The sequence below is a fragment of the Odocoileus virginianus genome, chromosome 31 (genome assembly GCF_023699985.2).
Source record: "Odocoileus virginianus isolate 20LAN1187 ecotype Illinois chromosome 31, Ovbor_1.2, whole genome shotgun sequence".
Lineage (NCBI taxonomy): Eukaryota > Metazoa > Chordata > Mammalia > Artiodactyla > Cervidae > Odocoileus > Odocoileus virginianus.
The window spans coordinates 37,981,965-38,000,427 of record NC_069704.1 but is presented as its reverse complement, the minus strand read 5'-3'; the positions used below and the strand labels follow the sequence as shown (position 1 = coordinate 38,000,427).

Genomic DNA, 18,463 nt, shown 5'->3' with positions numbered 1-18,463 from the left:
TTAGTGATTGCACTTTCAAAGATAAAAGTAAAAACTATTTTGTAGATTTCCTGGTGGGGTGGTTTTCAAGAGATATTTGATTTTTAAGATGGACATCTTAGTCTTATTCTTTAAAATAATTTCATTCAGGGATGGATTTGGTTTTTGTTAAATGACTATGAATAGAATGAGTTGACACCAAATCTGGTAAATAAAGTGGCTAGTTAGGATAAATGATTCTTGTTTTGGTCATTTCAGAAAGTGTGACTATAGGTACAATCCACATAAAAATGTATATGCATACTGGTAAAGATAAGCCTTAGGAAATAAAAACATTTATATTAAGGTTATAGGAATGTGAATGAGGTTTTTTTCAGGACTTCTTATTTTTAGTAAAAGCATCAACAGTAGTATTAAAAAGTAATAAGAATAGTTACTTATTGTCCAGTATGTGCCAGACTGAACTACACATGCTTATATATTAATAGTAAAATTAGATACTTTTGTTAAAATGGAATAGTAAGAGAAATTTTTCAATATGATTTTTATTCTGACTTTTGAAGACATTTCCAAAGCAGGGATTTCGAAAAAAAATGTTGGGTGCAGTAGTAACATGAGTAGAAAATGTAGATCTTTGCTGGCAGGGTAGGTCATACGTCTGTACTTGAATTTCCTGGGAACAGTCTCCATATCTGCTTTTGACCAATCTTATTTCCATTTTCTAAGCCCCCAACCTCTGATATGGCATGTTATGTGGAGCAGCCCCCAGCTTTTATATTCTTTAAAAGATTTCCAGGTCACTCTTAATCATCTCCACCCAAGAATCACTGTCTAGATCAATGTTTCTCTACGTTTGTGTCCTCCTTTGTCAACTCCTGTAAGAAATCTTTTTATTTTATTTGACTTTTTTTCTCTTTTGTCCATTCCATGCTACATGTCGGATCTTAGTTTCCTGACCAGGGATTGAACCCATGCCCCCTGCATTGGGAGCAGAGTCCCAACCACTGGACCACCATGGAAGTCCCTGGAACCTTTTTAGAAAATGTTTTCCTAATCACACCCCCCCCCAATGAAATATTAATACCACCTATATACTAAATATATCTGTTTATGTACTAAATGTATACCTTAATTTATGTCAAAGCAGTAAGCTTTTTTTTTTTTTGTCCCCATGGGCCAGTTTTCACCCCTTTGAAGATGTTATCACCCCATTTGAGAATGCATGTCTAGAACTTCCCAGTGTGAGCACTTTAAAGAATGTACTGGTGTGGATAAGGGTTACTCAAATATAAGTATATACAGGCAGCATATTTGTTACACATCATCAGCCACATTACCATGTAAGTCATACCTCATTCATCTTCCTTTTTTTTAGTATTTTATTTATTTATTTTTGCTTATGCGCAATCAGAGTGTTTCTCACTCTTCTCCCTACAGTAAGTGTGTTGATCTCATCTTCTCGGTGATTTTTGGCACTTACTTTGCTCCATCTTCTGCTGGACCCTGGTCTCTATGTCTGTGTCCCCTCATCTCTATGTGTATCAGTCTTTTGGGGGCTTATTCACATGTTGGGTGCATCTCTTCATGTGATTTTTGCCTCAGTATCTACCTTGATTGCGACCTAGAGGAACACGGGCTCTCTTTACTCCCCTTATCATTGTATCAGTATTACATGTTCCGGTCTCCACCGCACATTTTTCCTCCTGGTTTATGATCTTCCTAGATATGGGGACATGAGGAAGGAGATCGGCTTCAGGATCCGGGACATGTGGTATAACCTGGGTAAGTGCACACCCTGAACACCACTCCCTGGGCTCCGTGCCTCCCACGATGAAGTCTTTTTCATTTTAATGCCTTTTCATTCAATTAAAATTTCATTTTAATTGCAATTGATTTGTCTGTGTGTCTGGAAGTACAGGTTGACGTATGGGTCTCTTACGACAATCACGTGTTATCAGAATACAATATTTAGTCACTCACTTCTGAACTGAATTGCTTTACCCACAACTTTTTCTTTTCTTATGGGCCCTGTGTAGCACTTTACTTCTGGTGAAATTGTTTGATATCCTCACTTCCTTTCATTTCAGGTCCCCATAAAATCAAATTCATCCCATCCATGGTGGGTCCCATTCTGGAAGTCACATTAACCCCCGAAGTAGAGCTTCGGAAAGCCACCATCCCTATTTTCTTTGATATGATGCAGTGTGAGTTCAATTTCAGTGGAAACGGCAATTTCCATATGGTAAGGAGTGGTGGATCACCTTACTAGTGCATGTAGAATCCAATTCTTTTTTTTTTTTCTAATAGAGAATCAGTTGCCTGAACAGTACAAATCAAGGTTATCTAAAAAATCTTCTGGTTTTGCATTTATTTTGTAAAGCAATTAGACATAGAATTGAGAAACCCTATTTTTGGTCGTAGAAGCAATCTTTTTGGTACATGTGTTTCCTAAAGCAGCACGCTTATCTCTGGATCATTAAAATTTGACTTTAGGCATTTTACTCCTATCTCTTGCAACTCTTACAGTGGATTAAGCTTTAGTTTTTGAAGTCTTTAGAGACCTTAGTTTGCCTGATACATTTTTCCTGTACTTCAGTTTTCTTATCTAACAATACATAGTATGTTAGTATGAGAAAGAAGATTTTGTAGCTGTGAAGCTCCGCAAAAGCAATCCCATTGTCAAGACTTCAACAGGAACCAAAAATAAAATGGAAAGTTAAAACCATTAAGCTATTTTCATATGCATAGTTGTGATAGGAAAATAATATTTAGGCTAGTTTTCTTTCTGCAATTATGAAGCAAAGGACAAAGTTACGCCAGGTTGCTTTAGAAAATTTTGACATGGCCATGGTGCATTATTGGGCTTCTCAGGTGGTGCTAGTGGTAAAGAACCCACCTGCCAATGCAGGAGACATAAGAGACCCAGGTTCAGTCCCTGGTTCAGAAGATCCCCTGGAGGAGGACATGGCAAGCCACTCCAACATTCTTGTCTGAAGAATCCCGTGGACAGAGGAGCCTGGTGGGCTACAGTCCATGGGGTCACAGAGAGTCAGACACGACTGAAGCTAGCTAGCTAGCTGGTGCATTATTAATGAGTGATGTGAACTGTGATCTTCCTCTGTGTATATTGAAAAGAGTTCACAATTCAGTAGAGGGGTTGGTCCTAGTATAGAAATGTTGGCCACATGTCTTTCCTGTCCTCTTCTGAGGTTGTGACATTCTCCTGTGAAATTCTGACTGCTTTCAGTTTGAGAATGAGTTGATCACAAAGCTGGACCAGGAAGTAGAAGGGGGCAGAGGAGACGAACAATACAAGGTCCTTCTGGAAAAACTGTGAGTATTTCAGAAACAGAATCTCTAGCTGACGGCATCATTTAGTGATGGACGAAAACAGGCTTCTGCTGCACTTACAGACCAGTTGAGTGGTCTCAGCATCGCTGGGGTCGCCACCACACTGGTTTCAGTGAGGTTCGTGGAGTTGACACCATCCACTGCAGCCATTCATTTATCTGCTGTGAGTCTGAGGTTCGTGGAGTTGACACCATCCACTGCAGCCATTCATTTATCTGCTGTGAGTCAGATGTTCGTGTTTTCCTGGCTGGCCTGGCCCTCAAGAACAGGGCAGATGGAGGAGAGAGGAGATCGACTGAGTGGTGATATCTTTCCCAGTGTTTGAATTACTGAAGTTTAACAAAAGTGCTAGCTCCTCTAATTATGACTTCAAAACAGTCATTTAAAGGAGAAGGGAAAAACGTTTCAGGGTCCCCTTAAAAATACCTTATGCCCTGGAAAGGATGTCTGGGAACACTAGGTACATTGTCAGTCCTTTTCATTTCCCTCCTTCCATCCCTGACTTAACTCATCCATTCCCTCCTTCTCTGGCACCCTCTGGCACCCTTTGCATGTATGGAATAACAATATAAAGCAGTGTTTTATAAAACAATATAAAAACAGTGTTTCAGAACACTCAGATAAGATTTCCCTGCCGCTCCAGTGGTTAAGAATCTCCTTACTAATGCAGGGGACACGACTTCGATCCCTAGTCTGGGAAGATCACACATGCCAAGGGGCAGCTAAGCCTGTGTGCCACAACTGCTTAGCCCATGTGCCTTGAGCCTATCCCCCTCAACAAGAGAAGCCCCCAAAATGAGCTCTCACACCGCAACTAGAGAGTAACTAGAGAGTAACCTGCTTGCTGCAACCAGAGAAAGCCCCGAACAGCTATGAAGATCCAGCACAGGCATAAGTTAATTGATTGATTAAAAAATTTAAAAAAAACACTTAGATATTAGAGTTAAAGATTGTGCTTCCAATCCCATTTTTTCCACTTACTAGGATATTGACTTTGTATTTATGTGATGCTTTTTTTTTTGGTCATCTACAATAATAGGATCTGTATTCTGGTGAAGATTAAATGAGATGATATATTCACACAGTATCTGTTGCAGAGATCATGCTGGATAAATGTGGGCTGTTCTGGTATTTGTTACTGTTATTACCTGCAGGTTTCCCTAGCATCCTAGGTTCTGACTACCCTAACTGTTCATTTCTTGTGTTCTCTGAACTTTTATGATAACTGCTGACTCAGTCAACTGTTGATGGAATATGTGCCTAGATCATTCCGGGATTTACCTGCTTTGGGGAAGTGGTAACCAATAGACTGAGTTGAGGACAGTGACACTCCCACCTCTATTATTCTTTTTTTCAAAAAATTTTTAAGGAATCAGCACAGAGGATGCTCAGAAATGGAACTGATGACTCATTGGTATTTTAAAGTTCTAGAAGTCTGTCTTATTTTGTTTGTAATGGGTGATAAGAACATTGGTTGATCTTTTCATCCTGTATCTGTTTGGTCTGCCTGTTTTGAGTTTCAAACCTCTCAATTGATCACTTCTGCAGTTCTGATCTCATACAGGAATAAAGTGCCGGTTACCCACACATAGAAACACATGCCCACAGTGTTTACAAGTGTTAAAACTACACTTTAAAAAAATCCTACGGTTGACTTTTCATGTACAGATCTTGTTTTTCCTTCATTTTTTTTTTTGAATCACGAGTGCAGAAAAATATGACTGCACAAATCTCCGGTACTCAAGAATAATTTTAGAGTCTGGCCTAGTGTTTTGAACCCACTTTTTGTCCTGTTCACCAAGTTTTCTACTGTCTAATCTAAGAAGCCCCTATGGAAACTTTGCTCTATTTGGGTCCAGAGGGAGATAATTTAGACCAAAAGTTTAACTTGTTTACTTATTTACACCTGTGTCTTTTTTCCCTGAAAAATAACACTTTTATGTGAAAAGCCACATGTCTGGATGTATACTAGGTTCCTCTAGGCTGGGCATCACTCCGAGACTCTCCAGAGTTCCCTCAGGATGCCTGAGAATAAAGAGGATAAAGATGATCGTTTGAAATGACCAGAGGAATCAGATTGTACATGCAAACCTCTTGGGCAAAAGTTCTCATTTCTGTGGTATAGACAGAAGACAGATAGAAATAGAAGTTCAAAGAAGGGCATCATGGGCTGGGATTCTCAGTGATGGTGGGGCTTGAGCTGCAGACCTAAAGAAAATGCAGAACTTGAGTAACAGCAAAGAGCCTTTTAAGTGAAGGCTCCAGGATAGGATAACCTGGAGTCACATGAAGGATGTGTGTCTCTTGGTCCAGCGCCACCTGCTGCCAGGACCTTGGGCAGCACTCACAGGTGGTGCTGGAGTATTGTGTGGGACAAGGCATTTTGTCTCCACCTCTGCCCCCCAGGCTCCTAGAACATTGCCGGAAACATAAATACCTCTCCAGCTCCGGAGAAGTATTCGCACTCCTGGTCAGCAGCCTCTTAGAGAATCTCCTGGACTACAGAACCATCATCATGCATGATGAGAGCAAGGAAAACCGCATGAGCTGTACCGTTAACGTGCTGGTAGGTACCACATCCCTGGGTCCCCGAGAGGGCAGTGCCGTGCGCCCCTGACTCCACAGCTCTGAGTAAATACGGCAGACACGAGGCTCTCCCTTGACCCCCTTTCTGAAGTATGTGTCCTGCTGAGTCTAATTGGAATGGCCAAGGAATTCCTGGCAGTCCAGTGGTTAGTACTCAGCACCTTCCCTGCTGTGGGTTCGGGTTCAGTGCCTGGTTTGGGAACTAAGATCCTGCAAGCTATACCACGTGGCCAAAAAAAGATAGTTGGAATGGCCAACTCAGCTTTGAACTCACAGATAACAACTGCCTCAGACCCTGAGGATAAATATAGAAACAGGAATGGAAAATGCAACATAAGCTTTTGACTCAGCTCTGTTACAGAAGGCCATGCTCAAACTGTTTCTCTGCCTTTTTTTATGTGATTGCTTTTTTGTCGAAAAGTATCAGACACAGATGAACATGCATTAGAAACGATATACCATGAGTAGAGAATTAGTCCATAAAATCCTCAAAAAGGTAGAACCCCATGGTCTTGCCTTTTCCTAAAGAATTATAACTGGGACCAAAGACCTCAGAGATTTAGCAGCTGTGGTCTCCTCTGCTTCATATAAACAAAATACCTACCATTTCTGACTCCCTAAGAAAACAGAGTATCAAGTGATTTGGGAATTATGACCTGTTGTCTACTCACCTCAATTTCCCTCACATTGGTCTTAAAAAAAATTCTTCAACTTTTCTTTTTATAAACTGAGACTTTTCCCTGGGTCTTCCTTGGGGTCCGGTGGTTAGGACTCTGTGCTTCCAATGCAGAGGGCTCGGGTTCTATCCCTGGTCGGGGAAGTAGAGTCCCACATACCACATTGTTGTTCAGTCGCTCAGTCATGTCTGACTCTTTGCAACCCCATGGACTGCAGCACACCAGGCTTCACTGATCTTCACCATCTCCTGGAGCTTGATCAAACTCATGTCCATTGATTCAGTGATGTCATCCAACCATCTCGTCCTCTGTCATCCCCTTCTCCTCCTGCCTTCAATCTTTCCCAGCATCAGGGTCTTTTCAAATGAGTCATCTCTTCACATCAGGTGACCAAAGTATTGGAGCTTCAGCCTGAGCATCAGTCCCTCCAGTGAATATTCAAGATTGATTTCCTTTAGGATTGACTGGTTTGATCTGCTTGCAGTCCAAGGGACTCTCAAGAGTGTTTCCAGGACACCAGTTCAAAAGCATCTATTCTTCAGCACTCAGCCTTCTTTATGGTCCAGCTCTCAACATCTGTACATGACTACTGGAAAAACCATAGCTTTGACTATATGGACCTTTGTTGGCAAAGTAATGTCTCTGCTTTTTAATATGCTGTCTAGGTTTGTCATAGCTTTTCTTTCAAGGAGCAAACATCTTTTAATTTCATGGCTGCAGTCACCATCTGCAGTGATATAGTATGGCCAAAAAAAGACACCCAAAAGAAACCCCCACCGTTTCCTTATTTTGTGGGTGTATTCGTTAAAGGGAAAGAACAAAGCCTTTGGAAAAATGACACTGTTGAAAAGTGCAGCTAGCGGTTTGGCTATTTTTGTGGCAAGCTCATCAGTAATTGATTTACAATTGTATTTTGTGTATTTTTTTTTTCTTTGTAGAATTTTTACAAAGAAAAGAAGAGAGAGGACATCTATATAAGGTAAGCCTAAGGAAATTTTTGCTCTTGCTGTTTATGTCATGAATTTATTAATTACTTTTCAAGCAGTGATAAACCTGAACACCATCCTTGCTGCTTCGAGAGACACCAAATAGTATGTGATGTGTTCCCATCCTCCTGAAAAGGTAAACTCTTTAGATCAATACACGAGGAAGTGCGGGGCGAGAATTGTGTCAGGGGAGGATGGAGGACACTCTAGCCAGCTAACCAGGCAAAGACCTGAAATTCACCCTCTGTCAAGGACTGTTAGCCCTGGGTTCAGGGAGCCCTGAGCAAACTTGGATGTAGAGCATGTGCATTTTCTTGGGGAAAGATTCCTTAGTTCTCATGAGCTTCCCAAAGAGGTCTGGGACATGAAAAACAAATTTAAACACTACCACCTTAAACGAAGAATACCAAGTAGAACAGATGGACTAGGAAAGACAGGAAGCAGCACAAAGACTTAAAGCAGGGGTCCTCAACCCCCTGTAAAGAACTGAACTATGCAGCAGGGGATGAGCGGCAGGCCAATGAATGGAGCTCCATGTGTATTTACAGTGGCACCCCATCGCTCGCATTACTGCCTGAGCTCTGCCTCCTTCAGATCAGCACAGGCATCTGATTTTCATAGGAGCTTGACCCTTATTATGAACTGCGCAAGTGGCAGATCTAGATTGCAGACTCCTCATCAGAATCACCTGAAACCACCACACCCCGCCCCCACGCCCCGTCGATGGAAAAAATTGTTTTCCATGAAACTGGTCCTTGGTGCCAAAAAAGTTGGGGACTGCTGCCTTACGGGATTAGGAAGTAACTGTTCCAGCCACCTGGCTGGCTGTGGCATGAGCCAAGTATGCCATCAGCTCCCCGGTGGCAGAACGCCTGCTTTCCCCCCTTCCGACCAGGTACTTATACAAGCTGCGGGACCTGCACCGGGACTGCGAGAACTACACGGAAGCGGCCTGCACACTCCTCCTGCACGCCGAGCTCCTGCAGGTGAGCGGGCCAGGGGCGCAGGCTGCCAGCCGCCCAGCCCTGGGGACCGCGTCACAGCATGTCATGACTGTGATGGGAACAACTCCTACTCAGGGAGGACTCTCTTATCTTAGTGTATTTGTATACCTTCTACATAGGCAGCTCCTACTCAGGGAGGACTCACTTATCTTAGAGTATTTGTATACCTTCTACATAGGCAGAGCTATTTAGACCAAGGTTGGGAAAATGTCCTTTGTTATTTATTTACTTATTTACTTGCTTTTAAGTTTATTTTGTGAAGTCTAGTTGATCGATAGTGTTTTGTTGATTTCTTCTGTACAGCAAACTGCTTTCAGTTCAGTCACTCAGTAGTGTCTGATTCTTTGTGACCCCGTGGACTGCAGCACACCAGGCCTCCCTGTCCATCACCATCTCCCAGAGCTTACTCAAACTCATGTCCATTGAGTCGGTGATGGCATCCAACCATCTCATCCTCTGTTGTCTCCTTCTCCCGCCTTCAGTCTTTCCCAGCATCAGGGTCTGTTCTAATGAGTCAGTTCTTCCAATCAAGTGGCCAAAGTATTGGAGTTTCAGCTTCAGCATCAGTCCTTCCAATGAATATTCAGGACTGATTTCCTTTAAGATGGACTACTTGGATCTCCTTGCTGTCCAAGGGACACTTAAGAGTCTTCTCCAACACCACAGTTCAAAAGCATCAATTCTTTAGTGCTCAGCTTTCTTTATAGTCCAACTCTCACATCGATACATGACTATTGGAAAAACCAAGGCTTTGACTAGATGGACCTTTGTTGGCAAAGTTGTTGGACTTTGTTGGACTTTGTTGGCAAAGTAATGTCTCTGCTTTTAAATAAGCTGTTTTGTTTGGTCATTACTTTTCTTCCAAGGAGCAAGCGTCTTTTAATTTCATGGCTGCAGTCACCATCTGCAGTGATTTTGGAGCCCAAAAAAATAAAATGTCTGTCACTGTTTCCATTGTTTCGTCATCTATTTGCCATGAAGTGATGGGACCAGATGCCATGATCTTAGTTTTCTGATTGTTGAGTTTTAAGCCAACTTTTTCACTCTCCTGTTTCACTTTCATCAAGAGACTCTTTAGTTCTTCTTTGCTTTCTGCCATAAGTGTGGTATCATCTGCATATCTGAGGTTATTGATATTTCTCCTAGCAATCTTGATTCCAGCTTGTGTTTCTTCCAGCCCAGCATTTTTCATGATGTACTCTGCATATAAGTTAAATAAGCAGGGTGACAATATACAGCCTTGACATACTCCTTTTCCATTTTGGAACCGTGAAACCAGTCTGTTGTTCCATGTCCAGTTCTGTTGCTTCTTGTGATTTAGTTATACATTTATTTATATATATGTATATATATATATATATATATATATACATATACACACACACTCACATTTACATATATATACACACACATTCTTTTTCATATTCATTTCCATTATGGTTTATCATAGGACATTAAGTATAACTCTCTTCTCTCTATAATAAGACCTTGTTGTTTTTCCATCCTGTATACAATAGTTTTCATCTGCTAATCCCTAGCTCACAATCCATCCCTCCCCTACCCTTCTTCACCCTTAGCAACCATAAGCTTGTTCTCTCTGTAATTCTATTTCTGTTTCATAGATATGTTCATTTGTGTTGTATTTTAAATTCCACATATAAACAACATCGTATAGTATTTGTCTTTCTCTTCCTGACTTATTTCACATAGCATGATAATCTCTAGGATCATCCATGTTGCTGCAAATGGTTTTATTTCATTCTTTTTTATGGCTGAGTAGTATTCCACTATATATACATATCGTATCGTCTTGATTCATCAGTTGACATTTCCATGTCTTGGCTATTGTTTGTGATGTTGCTGTGAACATAGGAGGTGGGTATCATTTATTTAAAATTCCTTAGGAAGCAGAGCACACCTTTCAGGCTACTAATACACTCTAATTTTTAAAATGCACATTGATCCGTATGTTTTTAAAAATATGTAAAACTGCAGAGAAGTGACTTGTAAATAAATACAGAACTGTAGAAGTTCTTTCCTATTTACCTGTCTCACTGAGAAATTATATTGTGCTGTGGATATAAATAACATCTCTCCATCATCAATCTCAAATAATTATTTCCAGCTCTGACAGCTCCTCCAACTTCAGATTCTGTATAAACTGTTCTGTCGACATCAGTCTCTGAATGGCTAATAGACACCTTGAACTTAGTATGTCAGTAGCACAAGCTCTTTCCTCCACTGTCTTTCTGGGTTCGTCCCTTCCTCTCCTTTCTCCCCATTTCACTAAAGGGCACCACCATCTAATAAAAGACACTGGTCATCATCTTTTACTCACACGGTCCCACATTCTCCACAGGTAAGAGTCATGGACCCTTTGTCCAAAACTTGCCCTCACTTTATCCACTTTTCTTTTTTTTAAAAAAGTTTTGAATTTTATTTATCTATCTATTTTTGGCTGTGCTGAGGCTTCATTGCTGCACAGACTTTTCTCCGCTTGTGGCGAGCAGGGGCCACTCTGGTTGCCACACACTGGCTTCTTGTTGCAGAGGCTTCCCTTGTGATGGAGCGTGGGCTCTGGGGTGCGCAGGCTTCAGTAGTTGCGGCTCCCAGGCCCTAGAGCACAGGCTCAGCAGTTGGTGGCATATGGGCTTACTTGCTCTGAGGCACGTGAGATCTTCCTGGGTCAGGGATTGAACCTGTGTCTCCTGAATTGGTAGGTGGACTGTTTACCACTGAGCCGACAGGGAAGCCGTCTTTTCTTTTTAATTGAGAAAATGTATGTAACGGTCTTAAATCTCCAGGAATTATTTATCTACTAGTTGCAAGTTTAGACCCTTAAACAATCTTTCTCCTATTTCCCATCTGCCAGCCCCTGGTAACCACCATTCTACTCTCTGTTTTTATAAGTCTAGATTTTATTGATGCCATATATGGCATACATGATATCATACAGTGTTTGTCTTTCTCTGATTCATTTCACTTTGTGTGATGCCCTTAAGGTCCATCCATGTTGTTGCAGATGGCAGGATTTCCTTCTTTCTCGTGGTGAAGTACTATTCCATGGTGTGTATAAACCACATTTGTATTCATTCATCCATTGATGGACACTTAAGTTGTACTGTGGCTGTCGTGAGTAATGCTGCTCTGAATGTGGGGGTGCAGAGGTCTCTTCCACACTTCCCACCCTATCCATTTTTCTTTATTTCCATTGCTGCTATCCTGGTCCAGATTTCCATTTTTAGCCTCCTTCTACATCTCCCTACCTCCAGTTTTGTCCCTAGCAATTAATTTTCCCTACACAGTTTCAATTTGGTTTTATACCTAAAGAATGCATGTACATTGTTCTAAGGTTTGGAATTTAAAACTGACGTCTTCTGCTTGACAGCTTCCCCAAGTCAGCCATTCACAGTTCATACCCATGCCTGGGGCACCAGGAAACCTGCTGGGTTAGCGGGGAAGCTTGTTGCCGGGGGTTCGGACACTGCAGTGTCTGTGCTGCACTGCAGCTGTGGGACTTCCCTTTGGGTTATGGACTCTAGGGCACACAGGCTCAGCAGTTGCAGCGTGCAGGGATAGTTGTTCTGTGGTACGTGGGCTCTTAGTTCCCCAACCAGGGATTGAACTGGCGTCCCTTGCATCAGAAGGCAGATTCTTAACCGTTGGACCACCAGGGAAGTCCCAGTGACTGTAGATCTCTTCATTTTTGCTGCTCAGAAAGTTACACTCTCCTATCCTGGTGTAAGGTGGCACGTGTGGATGCCACTTCTTCCCCCATACTCAATAAGGATATTGCTTATGAAGCACAGTTCAGTTTCATCATTGGTATGAGATCTCATCTTTATCATGTACTGAATCGCTATATGGAGAGTCAAGGGAACCTCTTTCTAGATTTTATGTGTTTTGCATGGGTGTCTGTTGGATAATGCACCAGAACCACACTGTTTTAATTATCAATTCTTTACAGCATGTTTTATGACCTGGTAGTTACTCTTTATTCCTCTTCTTTTTCAGAGTTTTCCACCTTATTCCTTTCTGTTTATCTTTGCATATGGACTTTGGAATCATGAAATTTAAAAATTAATTTAGGGAGAATTTCCATGATTATGAAATAGCACTTTCTTATCCAAAAGCATGGTATGACTTTCCATTTGTTCAGATCTGCTTTTGTGCCTTCCCATGGTGTGTTAACATTTTCTGTGTAGATGTTATGTTAAATCTCTAGATATCTTCTCTTTCTAAGGTAATTATGATAAAATAAATATAATGTAAAATTTACTACCCTACGCGTGTTTAAGTACAGTTGAGTGGCATTAAGTACATTTGCATGATTGCACCTGAATATCCAGTCATTTTGGATTTATTCTTATTGATATCTTTTCTTCTGTTATCTTAATTATCTCTAAATTATTTCCAAATATGATATTTTTTATCCTACTACTTAATTCTCTCATCAGTTGTGGTAGGTGTTTAGTAGGCACCTTTGTGAAGAGATTGATTATGAAGAATACAATTATTGCTTTCACATGAGAGGTTTTTTTTAACCCTCTTTTCTTCATTTTTATGCTTTGATATCTTTCTTTTACCTGGGTGTATGAATAGTGACCTCCAGCAAGACCACAGTCATGCTGGTTGGCAGCCTCACCTCATTCCTGACCCTCATGGAATGCCTTCAGTATTTGTCCATTTGGCATGACACTTGTTTGTTTTGAAGCTGCTATGTGCATATGTGTATGCAATTTTTGTGTTTAGTAAATCATTGAAAACATGGATGAATCAGATATGTACAAATATTTCTGTGAATGTTTTCAGTTGAATATTTGTTTGCATTCATCCCCTTTAATTAATTAAATGAACTGTGCTGCATTCATCTCTTGTGTTGCCTCTGTGTGTTTTCCAGTGGTCTGACAAGCCCTGTGTACCCCATTTGCTTCAGAGGGACAGTTACTATGTGTACACCCAGCAAGAGCTTAAAGAGAAGCTATATCATGAAATCATATCATATTTTGACAAAGGCAAGGTCAGTGTTGTGGGGGAGGGGGGGTTGTTTTTGTATGAGGGCAAAGGGGGAAATGACTGCCACGCTTACTATGCTACAGTTCTGATCTGCACCAGCCAGAGTTAGTGCAGGGCCCACAGGCTAAGGGCACAGCTTCCAACAAGTCAGCCCAAACTTCAGCTGCAAGTGCAGGAGCCCCCATGCCACCCACAAATCACATGGATGTTGGTTCTGGCAAGGCCAGTCCCCATTCTCAGACTGTCTACGTGCCTACCATAAGTCACCTCATTAGTATGAATTCCCATGTCTCCTGAAGGGTCCATTGTAAACACCAAAGATACTTCTGTCACTGGGGAGATTCAAGAGTTTAGAAGCTCCTTCCCAGGAACTCAAGTCAAAAACCAGACAAATTCTTTATTATGTAGCAGTGACCCCAAACTTACTCTTTACTGTTCCCATGTGTATCTTTGAATTCAAAGGGGGCTGGATATTTTTAATGGATGAGAAAATGAGTAGATAAATTAAGGTAAGAAAGTGTGAGTCACTCAGTCATGTTCGACTCTTTGCAACCACATGGACTGTAGCTCTCCAGGCTCCTCTGTCCATGAAATTCTCCAGGCAAGAATCCTGGAGTGGGTTGCATTCCCTTCCCCAGGCAATCTTCCTGACCAGGGATTGAACCCCAGTCTCCTGAGCTGCAGGCAGATTCTTTGCCTCTGAGCCACCAGGGGAGCCCAAGGTAAGAAAGGCAATAACTAAGGATCAGTTATGTGGAGGACACTTAATGTAATGGAGAACACAGTGAACAACAGCCCAGAACCCCACTCTCAAAGCCATAATTGTACCTTTTAAATACTGCTGAAGGCCAGGAGCTGGTAACATCACTGTCAGTGCATTCTGAAGATGTTGTTGGTTAACACCTGGGGCATTTCCTGTCCCTAGGTCACTGCCTGCCTCACACGGTAGACTGCACATAACAAGCAACTTACATCCCACAAGGGAAAGTAAACATGTAAACAGGGCCACCAAGTCATGGAATCTCTGATCATCTGGAGAAAACATGTCCAGCTGGAAGGCTTTTAAATTTAAAATTGAAAAAAAAGAAAATGCTTAGGTAGTGGGGGAGGAAAACGCTATCAAAACAAAAAGGATTTCCAGATTTGAGTCTTCTTAAGAGCCTGCCTCTTTCAGCCACCACTGTTTTACCAGTGGGACCTGTTGACCAAATAAATAGGTCAAATAAATATAATGATAAAATAACTACCACCTGTTTAGTGCAAGTTACTATTTTGGGTGATTTCCAGACTGTTTCTAATTTAATTCTTGCTCTAACCCTGTAATATAGATCCTGTCTCTGTTTTACAGATAAAGAACTTGAGGTGCGCAGAACAAGTGTATTTGCTCAGACTTTGTGGTCTCTGCACTCCTTTACTCTCTTAAAAATCACTGAAGAACCCCAAGAGCTTTTGTTCATGTGGGCTATGTCCATTAATGGTTATATTGTTAGAAATTAAAGCAAAATTTTTAGATATCTTTTCTGTCCATTAATGGTTATATTGTTAGAAATTAAAACAAAATTTTTTAATATTTTTCTTTTAATAACAATAATAAGCTTATTACCTGTTAATATAAATCATATCCTTTTATGAACAATGACCGTATTTTCCAAAAAAGTAAGTGATAGGACATTTTGCAAATCTCTTTATTATCTGGCTCCATAGAAACAGCAGGATTTGAATATCCGCCTCAACATCCAATCTGTTGTGACATCACATGTCCTGTAGCTGCTGGGAAACTCCACTGTAGACTCATAAGGGAATGAGCATTGTAAAAAGGCAAATAGGGACTTCCTGGTGGTCCAGTGGCTAAGATTCCATGCTCCCAATGCAGAGGCTACAGTTTTGCTCCTTGGTCAGGGAACCAAATCCCACATGCACAACTAAAGATTCTGCATGCCACAACTAAAACCCAATGCAGACAAATACATAAACATTTAAAAGGAAAAAAAAGGCAAATAGTATTTGTATTAAGAAGGTGGTTTTGACCTCCTGGATCCATGAAAGAGTCCTGGGGACTCCCAGAGACCAGGCAGGGACCACACTTTGAGAACCTCTCTGATAGGCTGTCTCCCTATCTCTCTCATAGCTTGGCATTTGGCGAATAAGGAGCAAACTGGGCCCCGTGGTACTGTTGACTGGCCTCCTGCATCAGTTCTAGCTGAGATGGAATGGTCTCCATTTGGCACATTTCAGAGCCTTTTGAGTGATCCAGGCCCAGAGATTTCAGAAGGGACAAATTTGGCAAATGATGACATTAGAAGATTTCGTGTTAAGCGTTGCACAACTGCACATACAGTCCTTCAGTGGCCAGAAGCGAGGGACCATAGCGCCTGGTTAAGGCTGAAATAGGACACGTCCAGATGCTGTGTTATTAATAGTGTCCAGCTGAGAGGCATTTTATGAAAAACCAAAGTGAACACAGGCTCATCAATCTGGGATACTAGCCTCAGATGCCAAGAATGTGCATTTGGCTGTGACTTGCTTGGTCATAAGTGCTCTAAGGCAGGGGTCCCCAACCTGTGTGACCTAATATCTGAAGATCTGAAGTGGAGCTGATGTAATAAATAATAGAAATAAAGTGCACAAGAAATGTAATGCACTTGAATAATCCCAAAACCAACCCCTTCCCCAGTCCAGGAAAAAATTGTCTGCCACAAAACCAGTTCCTGGTGCCAAAAAGGTTGGGGACCACTTTTCTAAGGCATTTCCTAAAGCTGTCTTTGACCAGGTAGGTAGTTTAGTTATAAATAGCAAATCAGTGCCCTGAATTGGAGAAGTAGTTTCCCAAATTCCACACAACAGTACAGTCAGACTTTCATAGCCCTGCCTCCTCCCAAACAACCTAACTCAGAAGAAACACACACGCATAGGCCCAGAACCAGAGCAGCCAAGGTACAGTGGATGTGTGTTGTCAGAAACCAGGGTTCGTTGATCCTGGCAGGGAGACGTGGGGAAATATCCACTGAATCTGAACCCACCTGACTCCTTGGTCATGGCCCAGTGACTCTGGAATGGCTTCTGCTGCTGGATCAATGACTGCTTTGTTCTCCACTTGTAACCCTCCTTTTCTTCTTCCTGAAGATGTGGGAGAAGGCAATCAAGCTGAGCAAAGAGTTGGCGGAGACGTACGAGAGCAAAGTTTTTGACTATGAGGGCCTGGGCGATCTCCTGGTGAGTCTGGATCAGAAGATGTCTTTCCTCCTGCAGGGGAGCTGAGCATAGTGGTCATGAACATGGTGTTACAAGTGTAAGAAAGTCACACAAATGATGTTTTCTGTGAGGGGAAAGTACATCGTGCTTGGATTAAAAATGAAGAAAGGTGGGAGGGGGGACTGGGATGGGGAGTACATGTAAATCCATGGCTAATTCATATCAATGTATAACAAAAACTACTGTAATGATGTAAAGTAATTAGCCTCCAACTAATAAAAATTTAAAAAAAAAAAAAATGAAGAAAGATGAGATCTAAAAGCCATCATCAGTATTTCTCCAGAGTATCCTTAATAGGGGGCTCAGGACCCCTGTCTGCAGGCCTCTCTGCTGTGTGCCTTTTGCTGCTCTGTGGACCCTTCATGTCCCTAGTCAGCGTCCCTTTCCCCTCTCGGTTACTCTGCCTTCCATGAAGACTGTCCATGCTTCCGGTGTCTTCTGACATCTTCTATTCATTACTTGTCCTGTGGTCCACATCCTCAGAGCTGTGAACCTTCTCCATGCTCAGTAGGAGGCCAACACAATATGACATCGGGTTATTTTTAGTAGAAGGGTCATTTTTAGTAGAAGGGTCACAAAAGGTCAGGTCACCCACTGTCATGTAAAAATTTGAGGGGATAATTGTCAAGATCATTTTGAAAAATATTTGTCAGTGTATATGGTACCTGTGCCTGCCATCATGCAAAAAGTCATAGGAATTTCAGAAACTAAATTAAGCTCAAGTGTGAGTAACATTACATGTTAACTTTCTAAGAAAACATTGTGATAGAAACCTTTTACGGAGGTAGTGTATTACTATACAGTCATGCTAACACCATTATGTATATGGGGGGTGAGGGGTGGTACCGCTGTCCAAGTCCCCAGGTCTGGCTACCTATTTTGCTTCCTTTAAACCTGATGCTGGGGACTTCCCTGCTGGTCCAGTAGTTAAGACTCCACACTTCCACCGCAGGGGATGCTGGTTCCATCCCTGCCTGGTCAGGGAGCTAAAATCCCACATTCCATGTGGTATGGCCAAAAAATTAAAAAAAAATTTTTTTTAAAGCTGACCATGTACCCACTGGCCAGAAAGCCTCTCTCCAGGGGAGAAGTTAAGAATGACATCAGATATTGAAAAACAGAACATCACCACCACCTTCTGGGTACTTGAAGCTGAACCAAGGACTCTAAACCACCTGTGTGAACTGGAAGGTTCTCTCTTTCCTCCTGTGTCTCTGTTCCAGTGTAACCACCCACCCGAATCCCAAAATGTGCTTCTTAACCTTTTAGGGGTCCTGAACCCCTTTAAGCAACTGGTGAAAGCAAAACCCTGCCTTGCCCACAGATGAAATACACATATGTTTGTCCTGCATATAACAGCAAGGAATCCCAGGGCTTCCCAGGTGGCAAAGAATCCACCTGCCAACGCAGGAGACATGATTTCGATCCCTGGGTCAGAAAGATCCCGTGGAGGAGTAAATGGCAACCCACTTCAGGATTCTTGCCTGGGGAATCCTATGGACAGAGGAGCCTGGCGGGCTACAGTCCGTTGGAGTCACAAAGAGTCGGACACGACTGAGCACGCAGCGCAGGGATTCCCAGGCCCTCTTAGGACCATTCATGGACACGGGCC

The 18,463-nt window shown here is 41.9% G+C and overlaps 1 protein-coding gene across 1 annotated transcript in view; it reads left to right on the top strand.

Moving 5' to 3' along the window:
* The window catches only part of DOCK5 (dedicator of cytokinesis 5), a 269,322-nt gene that overhangs the window by 211,527 nt on the left and 39,332 nt on the right, over window positions 1-18,463 (top strand). Inside the window, exons 32-39 of the mRNA XM_070459648.1 lie at window positions 1,703-1,761; window positions 2,067-2,221; window positions 3,227-3,312; window positions 5,737-5,896; window positions 7,532-7,572; window positions 8,475-8,565; window positions 13,484-13,603; window positions 16,723-16,812. Of these exons, the coding sequence (XP_070315749.1) occupies window positions 1,703-1,761; window positions 2,067-2,221; window positions 3,227-3,312; window positions 5,737-5,896; window positions 7,532-7,572; window positions 8,475-8,565; window positions 13,484-13,603; window positions 16,723-16,812 (802 nt within the window). The remainder of the gene's footprint in view (window positions 1-1,702; window positions 1,762-2,066; window positions 2,222-3,226; window positions 3,313-5,736; window positions 5,897-7,531; window positions 7,573-8,474; window positions 8,566-13,483; window positions 13,604-16,722; window positions 16,813-18,463) is intronic.